Genomic DNA, 22,142 nt, shown 5'->3' with positions numbered 1-22,142 from the left:
TAATACTGTACAGGATTACAGGCGTGAGCTACTGCGCCCGGCCCTGAATATGTATGTTTTTAATTAACATTTTCTCCCTGCTTTTTTCCCATGATTCTTTTCTGTTGCAGGCCAAGCGGAGAGACTCGCCGGTGGAGGGCAGCCTGAAGGCCAGCAAGCAAGACAGCAAGCAGGTACAGCCCTCAGGCCCCCCAGGCTTCCTGCCCCGTGCCAGCCCTCGGCCAAGGTTAATCACCGTTCTTTCTGTGTGATGAGCCGCGCTGCGAAACCCTCGGCTTCTCCGGGGCCTTCCAGCAATCCCTGCACCTGGGGGGTCGGAGGGACGTACCTCGGGATGGAACTGCTGCTCCGTGCGGGAGTGGCAATACTGGCAGGCGTCACCGCCGTCGCAGCGTGAGGGCTCCCCCCACTCATCCCCGTGCTTCACGCTGGGGCAGGGCGTGGACCTGGGGATGAGGAGGTGTCAGGGGGACACGGAGGACTTGGCTGCCCCCACTCATCCCCGTACTGCACACTGGGGCAGGGCGTGGACCTGGGGATGAGGAGGTGTCAGGGGGACACAGGAGGACATGGCTGCCCCCATGTGCCCAGAGGTGTCTGCCTCCCACCAGGAGGGGCCTCAGGCCTAGGGCCCTGGAGTGACCAGCAACCCAGCTCTGCGCTCATGGACACGCAGGCCCGGCCAGTGCCAGGATGGGGTCAGGAGCCCCGGGGCTGTTCTTCATGGAATTTAACTTGAGTGTGAGTCAGAGCCACCCTCACGGACATGGAGAACGCAGGGGAGATGCAGCCGAACTTCCTGGGGGCAGTGAGGCCGGGCACCCGGACAGCACGGGGCTGTCTCGTCAACCTTCTATAAAATGCAAGTGAGAGTTTTGATCCCACAATTTAAAAATCCTCACCAATTTCCAATTACCTATGATCCTACTGCAGTGAGCTGAAATGCACCACTGCACTCCAGCCTGGGCAACAGAGACACTGTCTCATAAAAAATCAAAATCCTCTACTCTTCGTGGAATTTCTAGCAGCTTTATTGTAACTGGCTTGGATTTATGGAAAACATAAATGCCTGCTGAAGAAAAGAATTTTTCTTTTCTTTCCATGACGGGCGATGACAAAAACCTAGAGACTAATTTGTGGTTTGTTCTACAGTCATTCAGGTCCCTCAACCTGGATGCTGCTCAGAGGGAGACGGAATGTGGCACAAAAAAGAGGGGGGTCCTTCCCATAGGGGCACAGGCGCCCTCCAGGGCATCCTTCCCATGGGGGCATAGGCACTCTCCAGGGCACGAGGCAGCACCAGGTCATTCAGAAGAGGAGAGGGTGGCTCTCTGCTCAAAGGAAGAGCTGGACACAGACAGGGCCTCAGGGAGGCCAAGGCCATGGTCCAGTCATCCAGACACCCTGTGGGGTCTGTACCCCCCTACCCCCATCTCAGGTGCAAACTGCAGATGGCAGCCAGGCCAGGCCAGGCCAGGCACAACCAGAAGGCCGGGCTGGGGCAAGGAGGAGAAAGGGGCTTCAGAGGCAAGCAGGCTGCAAGGCGCCAAACCCGCGGGCCAGACCCAGGGACAGTTGGGGCTCAGGCAGTGGAGGAAGGTCCTTTGTGCACCCTGGGCAGGGCGACCCTTGGGTTGTTGGCTGTGGGACTCAGCCTAAGGACCCGGTGTCCCAGCTGCCAGCTGTGAAGACGAGGTCGATCCCAGGTGACTACAACGTCAGAGTGCCTGGGGCTCAGGCGAGGAGACAGCACGCGGCCCACGGCCCGGAGAGCGCGGCTGCGACCAGAGGCCCAGGTGGGGCACACGGGGGTCCCTCCTGCAGTGCTCCATCCCCTTGCCTGGCAGAGGGACCCCGGTAGGGGACTGCGTGGGAGCCACCGAGCATGGGTGGGAAGGCCCGTCCCCGGGACAGACACGTGGGCCTCCATGGCGCCTCCCACAGCCACTGTGCTTGGAGATGCCCTCCCCTCCCAGGGATGATGCTGCCACAAGGGCAGCCCTCCCATGAGAATCCCAGGGTGGGCAGTGCGGGCCACGGGCCAGGACGGGCGTCCTCTGAGCACGGTCCCGCAGGCTCACCTGTACTGGAACCGCCGGGGGTTGCGCCGCCTGTCCCGGCTGTTGTGGTAGTGCGGGCACGCATAGCCCTGGCGACACAGGCGTGGTGGCTTCGGGCACTGCTCTGTCTTGTAGCTGCCCAGCACGAAGTTGGCATCTGAAAAATGGGCCACACGGTGCCTGAGCAGCATGACTAGAGGCAACGCTGGGCACAGGAGACCAAAGGTGGGAGGACGCGGCTATCCCCCAACGGAAGGAGCTGCAGGAGCACTCGGGGAGTGCAGACACACGCCAAAGACTCAGGCTCCATGAGGGAAGCCGGGCCCAAAGGCCACGTGGTGTGATTCTGTTTATGTGAAAACAAACGCCCAGAACTAGGGAACCCACAGAGACGGCGTGGAGCCGAGACCACCGGGGTGAGAGGGAGTCCTGCTGTGGGTATGCAGCTTCCTTGCTGGGGGATAAAGACGTTCTCCAACTAGATAAAGGAAATAGTTGCACAGCTTTGTGAGTATGCTAAAAAACAAAGAAACGCACACCCTGAAATGCTGCACGTTGAGCCTCATGCACACCACAGCCTCTGGGTGACAAGCACACCTCAGTGTGGGTTCACTGCTGGTAACAAGCGTACCTTGCAGTGCAGGAGGTTCATGGCAGGAGAGGCTGAGGGGGCAGGGGGCGTTTGGGAAATCTATTTTTCTACTCAGTTTTGCTGTGAACCGAAAACTGCTCTAAAAAATAAAGCCTAGTTTTAGAAGTCATTCACTGGGCCAGGCTCAGTGGCTCACGCCTATAATCCCAGCACTTTGGGAGGCCGAGGTAGGTGGATCACAAGGTCAGGAGTTCAAGAGCGGCCTGGCCAACACGGTGAAACCCGGTCTCTACTAAAAATAAAAAATTAGCTGGGCAGGGTGGTGGTGCCTGCCTGTAATCCCAGCTACTCAGGAGGCTGAGGCAGGAGAATGGCGTGAACCTGGGAGGTAGAGCTTGCAGTGAGCAGAGATCGCGCCACTGCACTCCAGCCTGGGCAGCAGAGAGAGAGTCCGTCTAAAAAAAAAAAAAAATTGCTGCCACACGAAGTGTCCAGAATAGGCAAATTCATAGAGCTGGGATGCAGGCCAGTGGGTACATGGGCCAGTGAGGGGATGCGGAGGAAGTGCTCATAAGCAGGGGGGTTCCTTTTGCAGGGATGGAATGTTCTGGAACTAGAGAGAGGTGGCGGCTGCACAGCACTGCAAATGTGCTAAATGCCACTGAACTGTACACTTAAAAATGGTGCATTTTATGTTATGTGCATTTTACCACTTTTTTTTTTTTGAGACGGAGTCTCTGTCGCCCACGCTAGAATCCAGTGGTGTGATCCTGGCTCACTGCAACCTTCACCTCCCGGGTTCAAGAGATTCTCCAGCCTCAACCTCCCAAGTAGCTGAGATTACAGGCGCCCACCACCACAACTGGCTGATTTTTTGTATTTTTAGTAGAGATGGGGTTTCACCATGTTGGCCAGGCTGGTCTCGAACTCCTGACCTCAAGTGATCCACCCACCTCAGCCTCCCAAAGTGATGATGAGATTACAGGCATGAGCCAGTGCCCCCGGCCTTACTACATTTTTTTGCAAATGAAACTCTCCCCTGCGTATAACCTCGTCTATGTGCCAGCCAGGAATGCACGTCCCCCAGCCCCGAGGGACAGCCCCCTGGTCCATGCATTTCCAGCCAAGTCCAGGGATTTGAAAGCTGCTGTCTAGAGCACCACCCCAGAGAGGCGCAGGGCTGGGGGCTCTGCTGGGCATCCTGGGTGGGTGCCTGGAGGGTGCCCCGGCTCTGGGACACGACGCCCCACAAGTTCCGGGGGAGCTGTGCTACTGCCCCCTCGGCCACTTGGTCAATAGCTGACCCCACGGAGATGCCAGTTGCCACAGAGATTCAGAGCAGGTGTGGGGAAGGCACCTGGGCCCAAATCCCACTCAGCACCCACCCCCTGTGGGGAAGGGTTTGGTATTGAACTCCGTGAGCCTCAGTTTCCCCGTCTGATCAGCTTGCACATAAACTGAAAAGCATGGAGAACCGAGTGGCCCAAGCTGTTCTTGCGCTGCGCTCGCCCCCCCCAACCGCCCTCAGCTGCGGCCGCGGAGTTACCTTGCCACCGGGGGTCCTCGCTCAGGATCTTCTCAATCATGGCCTGGCTGGCCAAGACCCCAGGCTGCAGATCCGGGACCCCTTCCCCGCTGCCCAGCTGGCCGTTCTGCAAGGCTTCCTGGGCCTGCAGCTCCCTGCAAGCCGAGGACACAGTGGTCACGGCTCTGCGTCCCAAGCCTCCAAAGCTGAGACGAGGTCACTGCAGGGCACGCTCCCCTCCCACCACTGCACAGAGAGGCTGCGGCTGAAGGTTCAGGATGGAGTCTCAGTGTGTAGGCGCTCCCCTGTCCTGGCCCACAGTCCTCATCCAAATCCCAACCACTTCACTTTGTTTGCTTTGTTTTATCTGAGACAGGGTCTGGCCCTGCCCCCAGGCTGGAGAGCGGTGACGCAACCACCGCTCACTGCAGCCTCCACCCCCCGGGCTCAAGCAATCCTCCCACCTTGGCCTCCCAGAGCACTGGGATTACATGTATGAGCCACTATACTCGGCCCCACCCACGTAAGAGCGGAGTCTTCTTTGGGCAGGATTTGCTTTCCTGCAGCCCCAGACTGTGCTGAGTTCGTTCTCCTGGAAAGTAGTGCCTCACAGCCTCAACCCCACTGAGCTGCCCACCGGACCCAGAGAAGGAACACCCAGTGAGAAGTGAGGGATTGTCTCATTAGAAATAACATCCAGGCTGGGTGCAGTGGCTCACGCCTGTAATCCCAGCACTTTGGGAGGCCGAGGCAGGTGGATCAGGAGGTCAGGAAATCCAGACCATCCTGGCTAACATGGTGAAACCCCGTATCTACCAAAAATACAAAAAAAACCCCAGGTGTGGTGGCGGCGCCTGTAGTCCCAGCTACTCGGGAGGCTGAGGCAGGAGAATGGTGTGAACCCGGGAGGCGGAGATTGCAGTGAGCCGAGATCGTACCACTACACTCCAGCCTGAGTGACACAGCCAGATACCATTCCGCAAAACAAAAAAAGAAAAGAAAAAAGAAAGAAGTAACATGCAGAGGCTGGGCCTGGTAGCTCACGCCTGTAATCCCAGCACTTTGGGAGGCCAAGGCAGGCAGATCACGAGGTCAAGAGATCAAGATCATCCTAACATGGTGAAACTCCGTCTCTACTAAACATACAAAAAAAAAAAAATTAGCTGGGCGTGGTGGTGGGTGCCTGTAGTCCCAGCTACTCGGGAGGTGGAGGCAGGAGAATGGCGGGAACCCAGGAGGTGGAGCTTGCAGTGAGCTGAGATTGCGCCACTGCGCTCCAGCCTGGGCAACAGAACGAGACTCCATCTCAAAAAAAAAAAAAAAAAAATCCAGACTCAGAAACAAATTCTGAAAGAGAGAGATTTGGGCCAGCAGAGCCTGCAGCAGCAGGCAGGCAAGCCACTGGCTGAGTGCCCGCTCGTGGATGCTCACTCACCTGACGTCACACACGGGCGGTCGCAGGTCCAGGGGGCCGTGCGCGAAGGCACAGTGCAGCCCGTTCTTCACGCAGTGGCCACGCGCGTCCGTCTCGTGGATGCAGGTTCCCGTCTTGTAGTAACGCAGGTGGTATTTGCGTTCCGTGTCCCCTGTTGTCCGGTGCAGGTAGGGACACCTGGGGAGCAGAGGGGCACGTAACGCCTGGTTCTCACGGACCCAGAGGCAGCCCCACTAAGCTCCCTGAGTCCACACCCCATCAGCACATGGCGAGCAGTGAATTCCCTTCCCTTCTCCCAGATTCCTGTTCTGATCAGGACGGACACACTGAACACAGCATCTGTCCCCAAAAGTGGAACTGCTCAGGTACACAGACCACCGCAAACCCCCAACCAGTCAAACACAGACCAACGCCAACCCCCAGTGAGCCAAACACAGCAGGAAACGCAACGCTGAATTTCCACAAAGCTCATCCTTCCTAATGTTCACATACACTTTTAAACCTGTGTAGCAATGAGAGTTCCCACCCTGCACACAGGCTGCAACACCTTCCTGACCAGTCACTGTCACAAAGTGGGGGCCCCTCCTGCCCAGTGTCCTGCTGCTTTCAGGGACCCCAGGAGGGAGGTAGGGGAGGGGAAAAGCACAGGGCCCTGGACGCGGCTGGGGGAAACGAGGGGCATGGGCAGAAGAGGAGGCAGATGGCACGGTGGGGAGCACAGGTGAGGCAGCGTCACCATCCCATGGGCCACCTGCAGGCCCAGAGCCATGCTCCTGGGGAGTCACAGGCGGCTCCTGGAGCAGGATGGGGCGCAGTGGGGAGGGGAAGCAGCAGGCAAGGCTCAAGTCATAGACAGGCAGCAGCAACGGAGACAAGCAGAAGACACAAACCGCCCCGGCATTCCTGGGCGCCTCCAGGTAGGTCACTCCAGAAGGACGCAAGGGGACACACAGAGGACCCTGAGCCATCAATGGTGCCGAGCCCTGGCTGGTCACAGAATCACCCTGAGCGGCCTGAGGGCCAAGGCAGAGGATGACAGGGGCCGTCACTGCAGGTCCCCAAATGTAAGGACTCAAACCTTCACCTCCAGCTCCGGCTGGGGAGCTCTGTGAGGGCCCCGCCCACCTCGCTGTGCACGGGGCTGCAGCCTGGACACTAGGAGCTCCGGCCAGGGATGGCTGGCGACCAAGAGCGATTCAGCAACACCAGGTCTAGCCCCATCCTGTAAGGTCAGGAAATAGAGACCCAGAGTTCAGAGAGCCCAACCCAGGCTCCACTGGGCACCTGTGATGTGCCAGACACTGAAAGCTGAGGGGGATAGAGGCAGAAGAAGGGGTGCCCGGCTGGCTCTCAGGGTCCCCAGGAGCCAGCCAAGCAAAAGTCAAATTAGAACGCTACCCTGGTGTTCGCAGCCGCCGCCGCGCCGCCGTCGCTCTCTAACGCCAGCGCCGCCTTTCGCTCGCCGAGCTCCAGCCGAAGGAGAAGGGGGGTAACTAAGGAGGTCTCTGTACCATGGCTCGTACAAAGCAGACTGCCCGCAAATCGACCGGTGGTAAAGCACCCAGGAAGCAACTGGCTACAAAAGCCTCTCACAAGAGTGCGCCCTCTAGTGGAGGGGTGAAGAAACCTCATCGCTACAGGCCTGGTACTGTGGCGCTCCGTGAAATTAGACGTTATCAGAAGTCCACTGAACTTCTGATTCGCAAACTTCCCTTCCAGCGTCTGGTGCGAGAAATTGCTCAAGACTTTAAAACAGATCTGCGCTTCCAGAGTGCAGCTATCGGTGCTTTGCAGGAGGCAAGTGAGGCCTATCTGGTTGGCCTTTTTGAAGACACCAACCTGTGTGCTATCCATGCCAAACGTGTAACAATTATGCCAAAAGACATCCAGCTAGCACGCCGCATACGTGGAGAACGTGCTTAAGAATCCACTATGATGGGAAACATTTCATTCTCAAAAAAAAAAAAAAAAAATTCTCTTCTTCCTGTTATTGGTAGTTCTGAACGTTAGATATTTTTTTCCCATGGGGTCAAAAGGTACCTACGTATATGATTGCGAGTGGAAAAATAGGTGACAGAAATCAGGTATTGGCAGTTTTTCCATTTTCATTTGTGTGTGAATTTTTAATATAAATGCAGAGGTGTAAAGCATTAATGCAAGTTAAAATGTTTCAGTGAACAAGTTTCAGCGGTTCAACTTTATAATAATTATAAATAAACCTGTTAAATTTTTCCGGAAAAAAAAAAAAAAAGAACGCTACCCTGGTACCCAGCGATCCTGCTCCTAAGTACACATCCAAAAAACCCAAAGGCAGGGTCTTCAGGAGACACCTGCACACCCATGTTCACAGCAGCGTCAGTTTCAAGAGCCAAGAGGGGGAAACCACTGAAGTGGGCGCCGATGGAGCCAGTAAGGAAAGCGTGGGCTTCTGTCCACACAATGGGGCAAACGCGGGCCTCCGTCCACACAGTGGGGCAAACGCGGGCCTCCGTCCACACAACGGGGTATTTTTCAGCCTTGGAAAGGCTGGCACACTGGCTGACATCTGTAACCTCAGCACTTGGGGAGACAGAGATAGGAGGATTGCTTGAGGCTAGGGGTTCAAGACTAGCCTGGGCAATATGGTGAGTCCCTATCTCTACAAAAAATTTAAAAATTAGCCCAGCGTGGCGATGGGTACCTGTGGTGTCAGCGACTTGGGAGGCTGAGGAGGGCACATAGCTTAAGCCCAAAAGGCCGAGGCTGCACTGAGTCGTGATTGTGCCACCGCACTTCAGCATGGGCAACAGAGCAAGACCCTGTCTCACAAAAAAAAAAAAAAAAAAAAAAAAGGAGAGGAAGGAAGGGGGGGGGAGAGGGGTGGGGAGGGAGAAAGGAAGGAAGGAAGGCAGGCAGCCAGCCAGCCAGCTGGGTACAGTGGCTCACGCCTGTAATCCCAGCACTTTGGGAAGACGAGGCGGGTGGATCACGAGGTCAGGAGTTCAAGACCAGCCTCGCCAGGATGGTGAAACCATCTCTACTAAAAATACAAAATTAGCCTGGCATGACAGCAGGTCCCTGTAATCCCAGCTACTCGAGAGGCTGAGGCAGAGAATCACTAGCACCCCGGAGGCAGGGGTCGCAGTCAGCTGAGATCGCGCCACTGTACTCCAACCTGGGCGACAAGAGCAAAACTCTGTCTCAAAAAAAAGAAAAACTGGAAAAAGTTTTAGGAAAATGCCTTACTCTTACGGACACCTAGGAGTGAGAGGGACTACCTAAGAGAAAGCTCATGGATGCCCAAGGAGGCGACGCAGGAGCCCCAGGGGTCGGGTGACACACATGGTTCTCAAACTCATCCGAGACAATCAGTGAGCAGAGCCACCAGACAACACCCAGTGCACAGGAACCGCTCTGCCTCACGCTTCAATGCCCTGGACCCACCGAGACCAGAGGATAGGAGGCAGCCACATCCCGGAGTGCGAGAAGCTGCCCTTCCCTCCCGCAGCTCTTACCTGAACCCAGGGAGGGTCCACCAGACCCCCTTAACACATTCTCCAGACTGCGAGCCACGTGCATAAAAATCACCTGGGAGGCCTGTAGCCCACGTGGTCCCCCCAGCTGGCAGGACGAGGCCCATGGATCTGCACTGCCGGCTAGTTCCCAGGGAACGTGCGAGAACCACCGGCCTTAGGGGACAGGCAGTGTACATGACTCCCTTCCAGCTGAGGGGGGCCCAAAGCACAGCACAGAAACAGCTCGGGGGAATGGGAGGAACAGGCGCACCCCCATGCCTGGCTATATTGGTTTTTGTTTCGTTTCGTTTTGTTTTGTTTAGACGGGGTCTGGCTCTGTCGCCCAGGCTGTGGAGTGCAGTGGCGTGATCTCGGCTCACTGCAAGCTCCGCCTCCCAGGTTCAAGCCATTCTCCTGCCTCAGCCTAAGTAGCTGGGACTACAGGCGCCCACCAGCACACCTGGCTAATCTTTTTGTATTTATAGTAGAGATGGGGTTTCACCGTGTTAGCTAGGATGGTCTTGATCTCCTGACCTCGTGATCCGCCCGCCTCGGCCTCCCAAAGTGCTGGGATTACAGGCGTGAGCCACTGTGCCCGGCGGGTTTTTTATTTTTAGACAAGAGTCTGTCACCCAGGCCAGAATGCAGTGGCGCAATCTTAGCTCACTGCAACCTCCGCCTCCTGGGTTTAAGTGATCCTCCTGCCTCAGCCTCCCAAGTAGCTGGGATTACAGGCACCTGCCACCATGCCCAGCTAATTTTCGTATATTTAGTAGAGATGGTGTCTCACCACGTTGATCAGGCTGGTCTTGAACTCCTGACCTCAGGTGATCCGCCTGCCTCAGCATCCCAAAGTGCTGGGGTTACAGGTGTGAACCACCAGGCCCAGCCTAATTTTTTGTAGAGACAGAATCTTGCTCTGTTTCCCATGCCAGTCCCAAACTCCTGGGCTCAAGCGATCCGCTTGCCTAGGCCTCCTAAAGTATTGCGATGCAGATATGAGCCACCGTGCCCGGATGCCTCTGAGTTTTCAAAACTGCTCTCATGCCCCAGGCCGGCCCCAGGCTTTCTTCTCGCTCCCAAAGCCCAAGCTCATGAGATCAGTTTAAACAGCAACAGCCTACACACCCTGAAGTGAGTAAATCTTTCACCTACGCCTTAGGTCCTAAAGCATTCAACATTTTAAAATTAAATATTTCAATTGGATCTTTTAACAAATCAGACTCCTGGCCGGGCACAGGGGCTCACACCTGTCATCCCAGCACTTTGGAAGGCTGAGGCGGGTGGACCACCTGAGGTCAGGAGTTAAAGATCAGCCTGGCCAACATGGGGAAACACCATCTCTACTGAAAATACAAAAAAAAAAAAGTTAGCTAGCTGGGCACAGTGGCTCACACCTGTAATCCCAGCACTTTGGGAGGCCGAGGCGGGCGGATCATGAAGTCAGGAGACCGAGACCATCCTGGCTAACACGGTGAAACTCCATCTACTAAAAATACAAAAAATTAGCTGGGCATGGTGGCAGGCACCTGTAGTCCCAGCCACTCCAGAGGCGGAGGCAGGAGAATGGTGTGAACCTGGGAAACGGAGCTTGCAGTGAGCTGGGATTGCAGCACTGCACTCCAGCCTGGGCGACAGGGCGAGATTCCATCTCAAAAAAAAAAAAAAAAAAGAAATAGATACTTGGAAAAGTTTCTCCTCCCACCAGTTCCTCACAGAATGCACAGTGGAGACCCAGCTAGGCACACCCTGGACCCATCCACACAGGAGTTCTGCACCTGCCAGAGAACAGGGGCCTGGGGAGGTCCCACAGGACAAGCGGGAAGTGTCAGGTCTGCCAGGTGACACTGCCAAACAGAGCTCTGGAAAGAAGACACAGTCCAGGTGCAGTGGCTCATTCCTGTAATCCCAGCACTTTGGAAGGAGAGGTGGCTGGGTTACTTGAGCCCAGAAGTTCGAAACCAGTAAGACCCCATCCCTATAAAAAACACAAAAATTCTGCTGGGTGTGGTGGTGTGCGCCTATGGTCCCAGCTACTCTGGAGTCTGAGGTGGGAGGATCACTTGAGCTCAAGAGGTTGAGGTTGCAGTGAGCCAAGATCCAGCCTGGGCGACAGAGTGAGGCCCTGTCAAAAAAAAAAAAAAAAAAAAAAAGACAACAAACCTGTGTGTCAACCTGGAAAAGTTGCACCACAGGAATGGGTGAGCCCGTTTTTTCCTGCAGGGTGGCTGCAGGGCCACAGTGCAGGGGCGCTCTTCTGGGTAGGGGTGGGCTGGCAGATGGCCACTGGTTCTGTGGCTACACAGCTGCAGGCCACGTGGATTTTTTTTTCCCCAATGAAAATGGGCCTAGAGGCTGGGCATGGTGCCTCACGCCTATAATCCCAGGACTCTGGGAGGCCGAGGAAGGTGGATCTCTTGAGTCCAGGAGTTGCAGACCAGCCTGTGCAACACAGCAAAACTCCATCTCTTTTAAATTACAAGAAAAAAAAAATTTAGCTGGGGGTGGTGGCGCACTTGTGGTCCCCGGTACTCCGTAAGCTGAGGTGGGAGGATCAGCTGAGCCCGCTGCACTCCAGCTGGGGAGACAGAGCCAGACCACAGAGCCAGACCCTGGTTCAAAAAAAAAACAAACAAAAAAGACGGACCCTGGAGAGGCCCGGGGTTCCGCGGGGCGTCTTTTCTATTTCTTTACTACAATCTGTTTAAACAGAAAAGCAAGCGCCCCGCCCCTCAGCGACAGCCCCGGAGTCTCAAGGCCCCGCCCCCACGGGAACTGCCCCGCCCCCACGTCCAGGACAGTTCCCACGGGGGCGGGGCTCCACACGTGACCCGGGGCAGCCAATTGCGGGGGCGCAGGGGAGGGGCGTGTCCCGCAGAACAAAGGACCTTTCCCGAGCCGGGCGGGTCGGAGCTCGAGATCTGCACGATGCCCACAGAACCGGCACCGCTTGGGGTGCAAAAAGGGGCGGCCACCCACCTAGGAAAGGTCGCACAGTGGGGGCACCCACGGGGGCAGGCACCGGAGGGGGTGCCCACAGAGAACAGGGGAGGACGCCGAGAAGTGACCTGGGGGACCATGGGAGGAGGAGAGAAGGGATGACACACAGGCTGGAAGAGGTCACCCTCCACGGAGGGGGTGGTGACGGCAGAGGCGCCCGCAGGAGCTGGTGCCAGTGAGGCTGAGCCCAGGAGGGGCTGACACTGAGGCAGCAACTGAGCAGGCAGGGGTGCAGCGAGGTGCCAGCCTGCCCAGGAAAGGAGGCGCCAGCAGCGGGGGCCCTCCTGGGGTCCCAGTCCTGCTCTGCCCCACAGCTCAGCCCCAGCGCCTCCAGCCAGATCCTAGAGCCACGCCTGACACGGGTTAAGGGTCTCTGCTCTCTGATACGCATTTATGTGTAAAACAACAGGTTGGTAGTATCAACACCCAAAATAGAAATTTCTTTTTTTTTTTGAGACGGAATCTCGCTCTGTCGCCCAGGCTGGAGTGAAGTGGCGCGATCTCGGCTCACTGCAAGCTCCGCCTCCCAGGTTCACGCCATTCTCCTGCCTTAACCTCCTGAGTAGCTGGGACTACAGGCGCCCGCCACCACGCCCGGCTAATTTTTTGTATTTTTAGTGGAGACAGGGTTTCACCGTGTTAGCCAGGATGGTCTCGATCTGACCTCGTGATCCACCAGCCTCAGCCACCCAAAGTGCTGGGATTACAGGCGTGAGCCACCGTGCCCGGCCAAAATAGAAATTTCAAAAACCAATGAACTAAAGAAAAGGAAGGCCCTGGCTGGTGGCGGCGCCTGTAGTCCCAGCTACCCGGGAGGCTGAGGCAGGAGAATGGCGTGAGCCTGGGAGGCGGAGCTTGCAGTGAGCCGAGATCGCATCACTGCACTCCAGCCTGGGCGACAGAGCGAGACTCCATCTCAAATAAAAAAAAAAAAAAAAAACAAAGAAAGAAAAGGAAGGTCCTGTCCTTATTCTGAACGTTCATCTATTTACAAATTCCGAGGCAACCCTCAGTGAGAACCAGAGCGGGCACTTCAGTGGGACAAACTCGCTATCCCCTGTGTGCAGTGATAAGAAAGTCCCGCTCCTGTGGAACGAAGGGTAATTATGGAGGAGATTCCCAGGGGAGGCAGCCTGTCAGACACCTCCCAAAGGGCCGACCGAAGCAAATCATTCACATGCTACAAACAAAATATTAAATAAAATAAGGAAATGTCCTTATTATGTGTGGATATACCCAGGATGCATCCAAAACACCAAACAGGCATCTTAGCCCCACTTACCACCCTCAATTATAAACTGTAAGCCATTCAGACAGCAGGCTAATATTTGTGTAATGAATAATCGCATTATGGAACGGCTACTAGAGCACGGCTTGAAGTGACCACCTCGAGGCAGGCGCTTACCATAGCACTGTCCGTCCCTGTAAGAACTGGACACCACCCTGTGCCTAGCAGTGGGGCTGAGTCCACACCAGGACTTCCAGACTCCGGAACCAAAGCAGTTATGAGGCTGGGCGCAGGGGCTCACGGTGGCTCCTGCATGTCATCCCAGCACTTTTGGAGGCCGAGGCTAGTAGATCACCTGAGGTCAGGAGTTCAAGACCAGCCTGGCCAACATGGCGAAACCCATCTCTACTAAAAATACAAAAATTAGCCAGGCATGGTGGCACACGCCTGCAATCCCAGCTACTCAGTAGGCTGAGGCAGAATAATTGCTTGAACCCAGGAGGCAAAGGATACAGTGAGCCAAGATTGCGCCACTGCACTCCAGTCTAGGAGACAGAGTGAGAGGGCGACTCCACCTCCAAAAAAAGAAACAGTTATGAAAAGATGCTTTCTCACCGGGTGCAGGGCTGCACACCTGTAATCCCAGCACTTTGGCAGGCTAAGGTGAGAGGACTGCTTAAGCCCAGGGGGTCGAGGCTGCAGTGAGTTGTGATGGCACCACTGCACTCCAGCCTGGGTGACAGAGCAAGACCCTGTCTCAAAAAAAAAAAAAAGAGAGAGAAAAAGATGCTTTCTCTTTATGCATCAAAAGCATCACCTGTCCAGGTGCAGTGGCCCACACCTATAATCCCAGCACTTTGGGAGGCTGAGGCAGGCGGATCACCTGAGGTCGGGAATTCAAGACCAGCTTGACCAACATGGAGAAACCCCGTCTCTACTAAAAACACAAAATTAGCCGGGCGTGGTGGTGCATGCCTGTAATCCCAGCTACTCAGGAGGCTAAGGCAGGATAATCGCTTGAACCTGGGAGGTGGAGGTTGCAGTGGGCTGAGATCCTACCACTGCACTCCAGCCCGGGCAACCAGAGTGAGACGTGGTCTCAAAAAAAATAGTAATAATAAATTAGCCAGGAGTGACAGAGCACTCCTGTGGCCCCAGCTGCTCAGGAGGCTGAGGCAGGAAGATTGTTCGAGCTCTGGAGGTTCAAGCTGCAGTGAGCCGTGTTGGGAACAGAGCAAGACCCTGTCTCAAAAAACAAAAACAGCCGGGCGCGATGGCTCACGCCTGTAATCCCAGCACTTTGGGAGACCAAAGTGGGCAGATCATGAGATCAGAAGTTCAAGACCAGCCTGACCAACATGGAGAAACCCAGTCTCTACTAAAAATACAAAAATCAGCTGGGCGTGGTGGCACACGCCTGTCATCCCAGCTACTCGGGAGGCTGAGGCAGGAAAATCGCTTGAACCTGGGAGGTGGAGGTTGCAGTGAGCCGAGATGGCGCCACTGCAGTCCAGCCTGCGTGACAGAGACTTCGTCTCAAAACAAAAACAAAACAAACGCTATTTAATGTGCAATTAAAAACATTTCAGTATTTAAAGTTTCTAGCATCCCTAAAAAAAAATTAGAAAAATTTATCCCCTGGGCTAAGCACTGTTGAAAACATAAAGGAAAACAGACTTCACACGGGTCTCCGCACTGAAAGCAGCCTCCAACAGGAAGGTCCCTGGAGAATCAGCTCCTTCCAAAAGATCAGAGGATGGAGACTTCAAGACTGCAACTGCCGCCATCTCACTCCTAAGCAGGAATGGACCACTGTCCGGCCTCCACCCTCTGCCAGCAGCCCACAGGAAGCAAGCAGAACCTGACACCACCTCCCACCGGTCTGTGAATATACAATCTGACTTGTATTTTCCCTGTTTTCCCGTTTTACATACTTCAAAATAAAGACATCTGCTCATAACACTATTAGGAAACTTGTAAAAAAAGAAAAGAAAAAAAAAACCGTGATTTCTTAACTTTAAAAGTGCTACACAAGGGCCAGGCATGGTGGCTCACACCTGTAATCCCAGCGCTTTAAGAGGCCAAGGAGGGAGAATCACCTGAGGTCAGGAGTTCGAGACCAGCCTGGCCAGCATGGCGAAACCCCATCTCTATTAAAAATACAAAAAATTAGCCAGGCGTGGTGGTGGGTGCCTGTAATCCCAGCTATTCAGGAGGCTGAGGCAGGTCACTTGAACCTGGAAGGTAGAGGTTGCAGTAAGCAAAGATCGTGCCACTGCACTCCAACCTGGGTGACAGAGCGAGACTCAATCTCAATGCTACATAAATGAGCCTGCACATAAAAACTTTACTATCTTTTTAAAAATTAAAATAAATATGTAAACATCAAGAAAGGAAACATCCCAGATATACTCTACAGTGTGAATATTCTAACAAGCTCTCTGCATGGAAAGCAACCGACCGCTACAAAATGCTCCAAAACCCGGCCAGGCGCAGTGGATCATGCCTGGAATCCCAGGACTTTGGGAGGCCAAGGAGGGAGGATCACTGTGCCCAGGAGACTGAGACCAGACCAGGCTACAGCAAGAAGCCCATCTCTACAGAAAAACAATGCACTTGGCCAGAGGTTGGTTCTGATGCAGGAACTGTGTCAAATCAAGAGTGGGAAACAGCTAGGCACAGTGGCTCACACCTGGAATCCCAGCACTTTGGGAGGCTGAGGCAGGAGGATCACTTGAGCCCAGAAGTTCAAGACCAGACTGGGCAATGTAGTGAGACTCCATCCCTACAAAAACTATGCAAAATTAGCTGGCATGGCATGAGCCTGCAGTCCCAGCTACTTGGGAGGCTGAGGAGGGAAGATCACTTGAGCCTAGGAGTTGGTGGCTGCAGTGAGCCATGTCCCATCATTGCACTCCAGCCCCAGTGACAGAGCAAGATCCTGTCTCAAAAAAAAAAAAAAAAAAAAAAATGTGGGGCCAGGCACGGTGGCTCGTGCCCGTCACCCCAGCACTTTGGGAGGCTGACGCGGGTAGATCACCTGAGGTTGGGAGTTCGAAACCCACCTAACCAACACGGAGAAACCCTGTCTCTACTAAACATAGAATAAAATTATTTAACTCTATCACCTGGGCATGGTGGCACATGCCTATAATCCCAGCTACTCGGGAGGCTGAGGCAGGAGAATCACTTGAACCTGGGAGGTGGAGGCTGCAGTGAACCGAGATCATGCCATTGCACTCCAGCCTGGGCAACAAGAGCGAAACTCCGTTTCAAAATGCAAAAAACATATAAACAAAAAAAAGTGGGAGGTGAAGCAAAATTGGTTTGAGTCACACAAGCGTTACCCCTAAAACACATACAATCCCTCCGGAACTGGCCTGAGAATAGGCAACGCCTCCCCAGCATCCCTGGTCACTAGAAAACTTCAGCATATAATTACGACTCCCTCGACAGAGACCAGGTATGGACACCAAGGCGTCCGCTGAGGGTCCAGGCCAAGTCCCTGGGCAGAGGCCCCCACCTCCCCCCGGGCAGCGGCGCCCCCTCGCGGCCGCTTACTCGTCGCCGTCGGGGCACACGCCGGTGGCTTCGTTGTACTTGGAGCAGTACACGTCGGGGCTGTAGTTGAAGGTACCGTCGCGCCTGCGGAGGGGCCTGCGGCGCCGCTGGTTGAGGAAGTGCCAGTGGAAGCAGGTGAACGGCCGGTGCTGCGCGCACTTGTGCTGTGAAAACAGGGGGCACTGCTCCGTCCTGAACTCCTTCAGGTACCTACAAACACAGACAGCGCCGCAGCTCGCTTCCGGCAGCACCTCCAGGGACTCGCGGGCCGCGGGACCCACCGGCCTCAGGCGCTCCAAGCCCAGGGTCGACCCGCACTCAGATTCCCGGCGGGTCCCGGGCGCTGCGCCCACCCCCATCCTGACTCCAGATACGACCCTCACCCAACCTCGAAGCCCAGGCGCTGACCCTGGTCCCCAAGCCCAAGCGTCACCCAGGACCTTGGGCGACCCGCTGTGACCTCAGGGTCAGCAGCCAGAGCAGAGGGTCCCGGTCCCCGAGCCCAGGCGCAGCCCCCAACCCCGGGGCGTTCCTCCCTCCCAGAGGCGCGTGGACCCCGGAACCAGGTGTCGTCCCAGACCCTAGCGCCGCGCTCCGACCTCAGGCGGAGGCCGCCGAGCGCAGAGGGTCGTGGCCCCCCCAGACCAGGCGCGGCGCGGAGGCCAGGGGGCGCCGGGACGGCGAAGGGGAGGCGGAGGCGGCGCGAGCCCCGGCGGGAGACTCCGAGCTGTACCGGGCGCGGGCAGGGGGCCGCAGGCCGGACGGGCGCTGACCTGTAGTGGGTCGGCTTCTCAGTCTGCGGGGGGGACCCGCTCAGCGCCGCCGCCGCCGCTTTCGAAACCGACGGCATTTTCAGTCAAAACAATGCAGCGCGCATGCGCCGCGCCGGCGCCCCCGCCCCCGGATCTCCTCGCGCGCCCCCCGCGGCCACGCCCCCCGCTGCCCCGCCCCCGGCCCGCAGACCCCGGCCCCGCCCCAGCCCCAGCCCCGCCCCCGGCCACAGACCCCGCCCCCGCCCCAGCCCCGCGCCCCGCCCTGCCCTGCCCTGCGGTCCCCGGCTTGGGTCGCGGGTGGGAGGGGGCCCTGCCCGGGGCCGCGCGTGAGACCCGCGATGGTCGCCCCTGCTGTGACATGACCCAACATAACCGTGTATTTTACATGAATTAATCACAAGAGTTGTATTTCAATAGAGCTGGTCTTCCACAAACTAACCAAGAGGCTAATGTCAGGGGGAGCCAGGCACGGGGCGGAAGGGCCAAGGGGTCCTGGCCTTTGTAAAAAGGCATTTCTTCCATTTCGAACCCTGACCTCATAAACTTATATTCAAAGATTTATCTACAAAGGTAATTATCACAGTTATTTTACAAACACTTGAGGCCCCCCTTGCCCCAACAGCCCAGTAGCCGAGAAAATGGAAAACTCTAAGTGCTATACATGATTTGATAGAAACAGCGTTTCCTAAGAATTGTTAGTGGTAGGATGCCGGGCGCGGTGGCTCACGCCTGTAATCCCAGCACTTTGGGAGGCCGAGGCGGGCGGATCACGAGGTCAGGAGATTGAGACCATCCTGGCTAACACGGTGAAACCCCGTCTCTACTAAAAATACAAAAAACTAGCCGGTTTGGTGGCGGGCGCCTGTAGTCCCAGCTACTCTGGAGGCTGAGGCAGGAGAATGGCGTGAACCCGGGAGGCGGAGCTTGCAGTGAGCCGAGATCACACCACTGCACTCCAGCCTGGGTGACAGAGCGAGACTCCGTCTCAAAAAAAAAAAAAAAAAGAAAAAGAAAAATGTGCCCATTTAGGTTAAAAACAAATCACTTCCTGTAGATTTGTTCCAAGTATGTCAGGTTTTTTTTTTTTTAATATTTATACTGTAAAACAACAAAAACTATCAAAACTATCATTTGCTGGTAGGATAAATTTCTTTATAGGTTCACATTTTCTTTTCTTTTGGCGGGGGAGAGGCGGGGTGGGGGGGACGGAGTTTCACTGTTGTTGCCAAGGGTGGAGTGCAGTGGCCGGATCTCGGCTCACTGTTGCAACCTCCACCTCCCAGGTTCAAGGAATTCTCCCGCCTCAGCCTCCCGAGTAGCTGTGATTACAGGCATTCACCACCGCGCCCAGCTAATTTTTTATTTTTAGTAGAGACAGGATTTCTCCACGTTGGTTAGGCTGGTCTCCAACTCCCAACCTCAGGTGATCCACCTGCCTCAGCCTTTCAAAGTGCTGGGATTACAGGCATGAGCCACCGTGCCCAGCCAGGTTCACATTTTCTAAATGAATTATTTCTACAAACATTATATTTAAATCTTAAAATTAAAATGATAATGAAGAAAATATTTTCAAGTTAAGTCAAGCAGGAACAACAGGGCCTGCGAATTCTTCAGAGAGGAATAAATAGACCTTGAAGACTCCCAGGGTGCTAGGAATGGAAAGGCTGTCTAGGATGATGCCCAGGTCTCTGGCTTGCCGGAATACAGAACAAGGGAGAAGAAACAGGTTTGGGGGAGATTAATTCCATTTTGGAGTTTAAGGAGCCTGTGAGCTGCCCAGCAGAGGTGTCTATGGAGCCTGCTAAAGCTAGGAAAAAGATTTGAGGCCTTAGGGTTTAGGAATTTGGGGATCTTTGCTGTAAAGGTATGAGTGAAGATGCCTGCTGTTCCTCTACACCCTGGGGGCATCTTCCTTGAAGAAATCAAAGGAAACTGATGTAAGACTTATTGAAAGTATCATTTTTTTTTTCATGCTTTGGAAGAAATGTTCTTTAAAACCTAGGGTGGTACCAGATTTAATAACTCCAGGTTTTTCTTTTTTTTTTTTTTTTTTGAGACAGTCTCGCTCTGTCACCCAGGCTGGAGTGCAGTGGAACGATCTCAGCTCACTGCAAGCTTGGCCTCCCGGGATCACACCATTCTCCTGCCTCAGCCTCCTGAGTAGCTGGGACTGCAGGCACCCGCCACCACGCCCGGCTAATTTTTTGTATTTTTAGTAGAGACGGGGTTTCACCATGTTAGCCAGGATGGTCTTGATCTCCTGACCTTGTGATCCGCCCGCCTCGGCCTCCTAAAGTGCTGGGATTACAGGTGTGAGCCACCACATCCAGCCAACCCCAGGTTTTTCACTGTGAATTTAGAAGTATTTCACTTTTCTTGGGGACAAAATGCATGGCACTGGCAGGACCTTCTGAGGCAGTTCGTTGGTTTAGACGTGACCATTTGGGCTAACATATTCCTTGAAAGAATTTTCGTTTTAAAACAATTTCTGGCCGGGCACAGTGGCTCACCCCCGTTAGTAATCCTAACACTTTGGGAGGCCGAGGTGGGTGGATTACCTGAGGTCAGGAGTTTGAGACCAGCCTAGCCAACATAGTGAAACCCCGTCTCTACTGACCATACAAAACAATTAGCCAGGTGCAGTGGTGCGCACCTGCAATCCCAGCTACTCAGGAGGCTGAGGCAGGAGAATTGCTTGAACCCGGAAGACAGAGGTTGCTGTGAGCCGAGATCGCACCACCACACTCAAGCCTGGGTGACAGAGCGAGACTCCACCTTGAAAAAAAACAAAAAAACAATTTCCACCTTCTGCCCAGCTATGTCATCTCAAGTATCGCTGCAGTTATGTCTGTTCTAGCATGCTTACAATGGTCTCCCTCTCAAATGCTTATCTGGGGAGGTCCGTGTGCCACGTACCCTGGGGAAAATAAAACCTACAGCCCAGTTGGGAAAACAAGACAAACACACTACAAAAATAGTTAAATACAACTGGGCACAGTGGCTCCTGCCTGTAACCCCAGCACTTTGGGAGGCCAAAGTGGGCAGATCGCCTAAGGTCAGGAGTTCAAGACCAGCCTGGCCAACATGGCAACACCCTGTCTCTACTAAAAATACAAAAATTAGCCAGGAGTGGTGGTGTGCCTGTAATCCCAGCTACTCAGGAGGCTGGGGCAGGAGAAGTGCTTAAACCCAGGAGGCAGAGGTTGCAGTGAGCCAAGATTGTACCACTGCACTCCAGCCTAGGCAACAGAGTAAGACTCCATCTCAAAAACTAATAATAATAAATACTAACTGTACTGAATTAACTGTTCACCTATCAATCTGCTCTGTTACCATCCTTTGAAAACTCCAGGAGTAGGGAAGATCTGCCCACCATCCCCAGCTGGCCCTCGGTCTGTCCACGGCACAGGTGTGAGGTCAGCAACTGGAAAAGCCCTCCCAGATCGCTGCCCTGGAGGCACTTGGGATCTGCTGCATGTGGGATAGTCACATTGTCAAAAATGTGTATGTATATATGTTTGAAAACAATTGACCAGGCACAGTGGCTCACGCCTGCAATCCCAGAACTTTGGGAGGCCAAGGCGGGCAGATCACTTGAGGTTGGGAATCCAAGACCAGCCTGGCCAGCATGGCGAAACCCCATCTCTACTAAACATACAAAAATTAGACGGGTGTGGTGGCGCATGCCAATGATCAAAGCTACCCTGGAGGCTGAGGCAGGAGAATCGCTTGAACCCAGGAGGCAGAGGTTGCAGTGAGCCAAGATCCCAGCACTGCACTCCAGCCTAGGTGACAGAGCAAGACTCCATCTCAAAACAAGAGACAAAAGAATCTGGGGCCGGGCGTGGTGGCTCCTACCTGTAATCCCAGCACTTTGGGAGGCCAAGGAGGACAGATCACTTGAGGTCAGGAGTTTGAAGCCAGCCTGGCACATGCCAAAACCCCGTCTCTACTGAAAATATAAAAATGATCTGAGTGTGGTGGCACAAGCCAGTAGTTCCAGCTACTCGGGAGGCTGAGGCAGAAGAAATCGCTTGAACCCAGGAGATAGAGGGTACAGTGAGCCAAAACTGTGCCTCTGCACTCCAGTCTGGGCGACAGAGTAAGACCCTGTCTCGAAAATGAAAAACAACAAAAAACAACAACAACAAATATCACTTAGGTAACCCAAAATAGTGCCCATCACTTGTGAAAAGAAATACTCATTAGTTGCATTCTACTCAGAAAATTGTTGCCTTGCTTAAAAAGTTTTGCAGAAAACTGCAAAAGTTCCTCATTTCTGGTACTATTTGGTCATATATATGTAGGTTTCTCTCCTCAGTTCCCACTCTCGGGGGAAAAAAAGGAAAACAAAACTTTTAAAAATAGCTGCTGGTGCAACTAACTTATGTGCTCTGGTAAGATTAAAATAAAAAACAATAATTGCTAAAATATCCTCTTTTAAAAAACTAGATGCGAAAAGGAATCATCTAAC

General features: G+C 54.4%; 2 protein-coding genes across 7 annotated transcripts in view; one reads left to right on the top strand and one right to left on the bottom strand.

Annotated features, from left to right (window-relative positions):
• The window catches only part of UNKL (unk like zinc finger), a 48,460-nt gene extending 30,661 nt beyond the window's left edge, over nt 1-17,799 (bottom strand). For 3 of the 6 annotated variants that reach the window (XR_002725707.1, XM_023189271.2, XM_023189272.1), the window contains exons 1-6: nt 17,669-17,799; nt 16,896-17,105; nt 5,613-5,789; nt 4,199-4,332; nt 2,082-2,217; nt 329-446 (exon numbers count right to left, since the gene is read on the bottom strand). Coding sequence is in view for 5 of the 6 variants with exons in the window: in XM_023189271.2 (XP_023045039.1) it covers nt 329-446; nt 2,082-2,217; nt 4,199-4,332; nt 5,613-5,789; nt 16,896-17,105; nt 17,669-17,745 (852 nt within the window). In the remaining variant the exon portion in view is untranslated. Of the gene's footprint in view, nt 1-328; nt 447-1,272; nt 1,683-2,081; nt 2,218-4,198; nt 4,333-5,612; nt 5,790-16,895; nt 17,106-17,668 lie in introns of those variants that run through there. The other 3 variants (XM_023189275.2, XM_023189276.1, XM_023189273.2) reach the window with 3 other exon arrangements.
• LOC111524161 (histone H3.3-like) lies at nt 7,022-7,585 on the top strand. The gene has a single exon (XM_023189280.3). It carries the CDS (start codon nt 7,125-7,127, stop codon nt 7,533-7,535), a length of 411 nt encoding a protein of 136 aa, XP_023045048.1. The 5' UTR covers nt 7,022-7,124; the 3' UTR covers nt 7,536-7,585.
• Nucleotides 17,800-22,142: the final 4,343 nt, after the last annotated feature.

The sequence above is a fragment of the Piliocolobus tephrosceles genome, chromosome 17 (assembly GCF_002776525.5).
Source record: "Piliocolobus tephrosceles isolate RC106 chromosome 17, ASM277652v3, whole genome shotgun sequence".
Classification (NCBI taxonomy): domain Eukaryota; kingdom Metazoa; phylum Chordata; class Mammalia; order Primates; family Cercopithecidae; genus Piliocolobus; species Piliocolobus tephrosceles.
This window is presented reverse-complemented; position numbering and strand designations above follow the sequence as displayed.

What these genes read in the sequence shown, in the direction of transcription:
- LOC111524161 (XM_023189280.3), top strand. Translation starts at nt 7,125, where the DNA reads ATGGCTCGTACAAAGCAGACTGCCCGCAAATCGACCGGTGGTAAAGCA.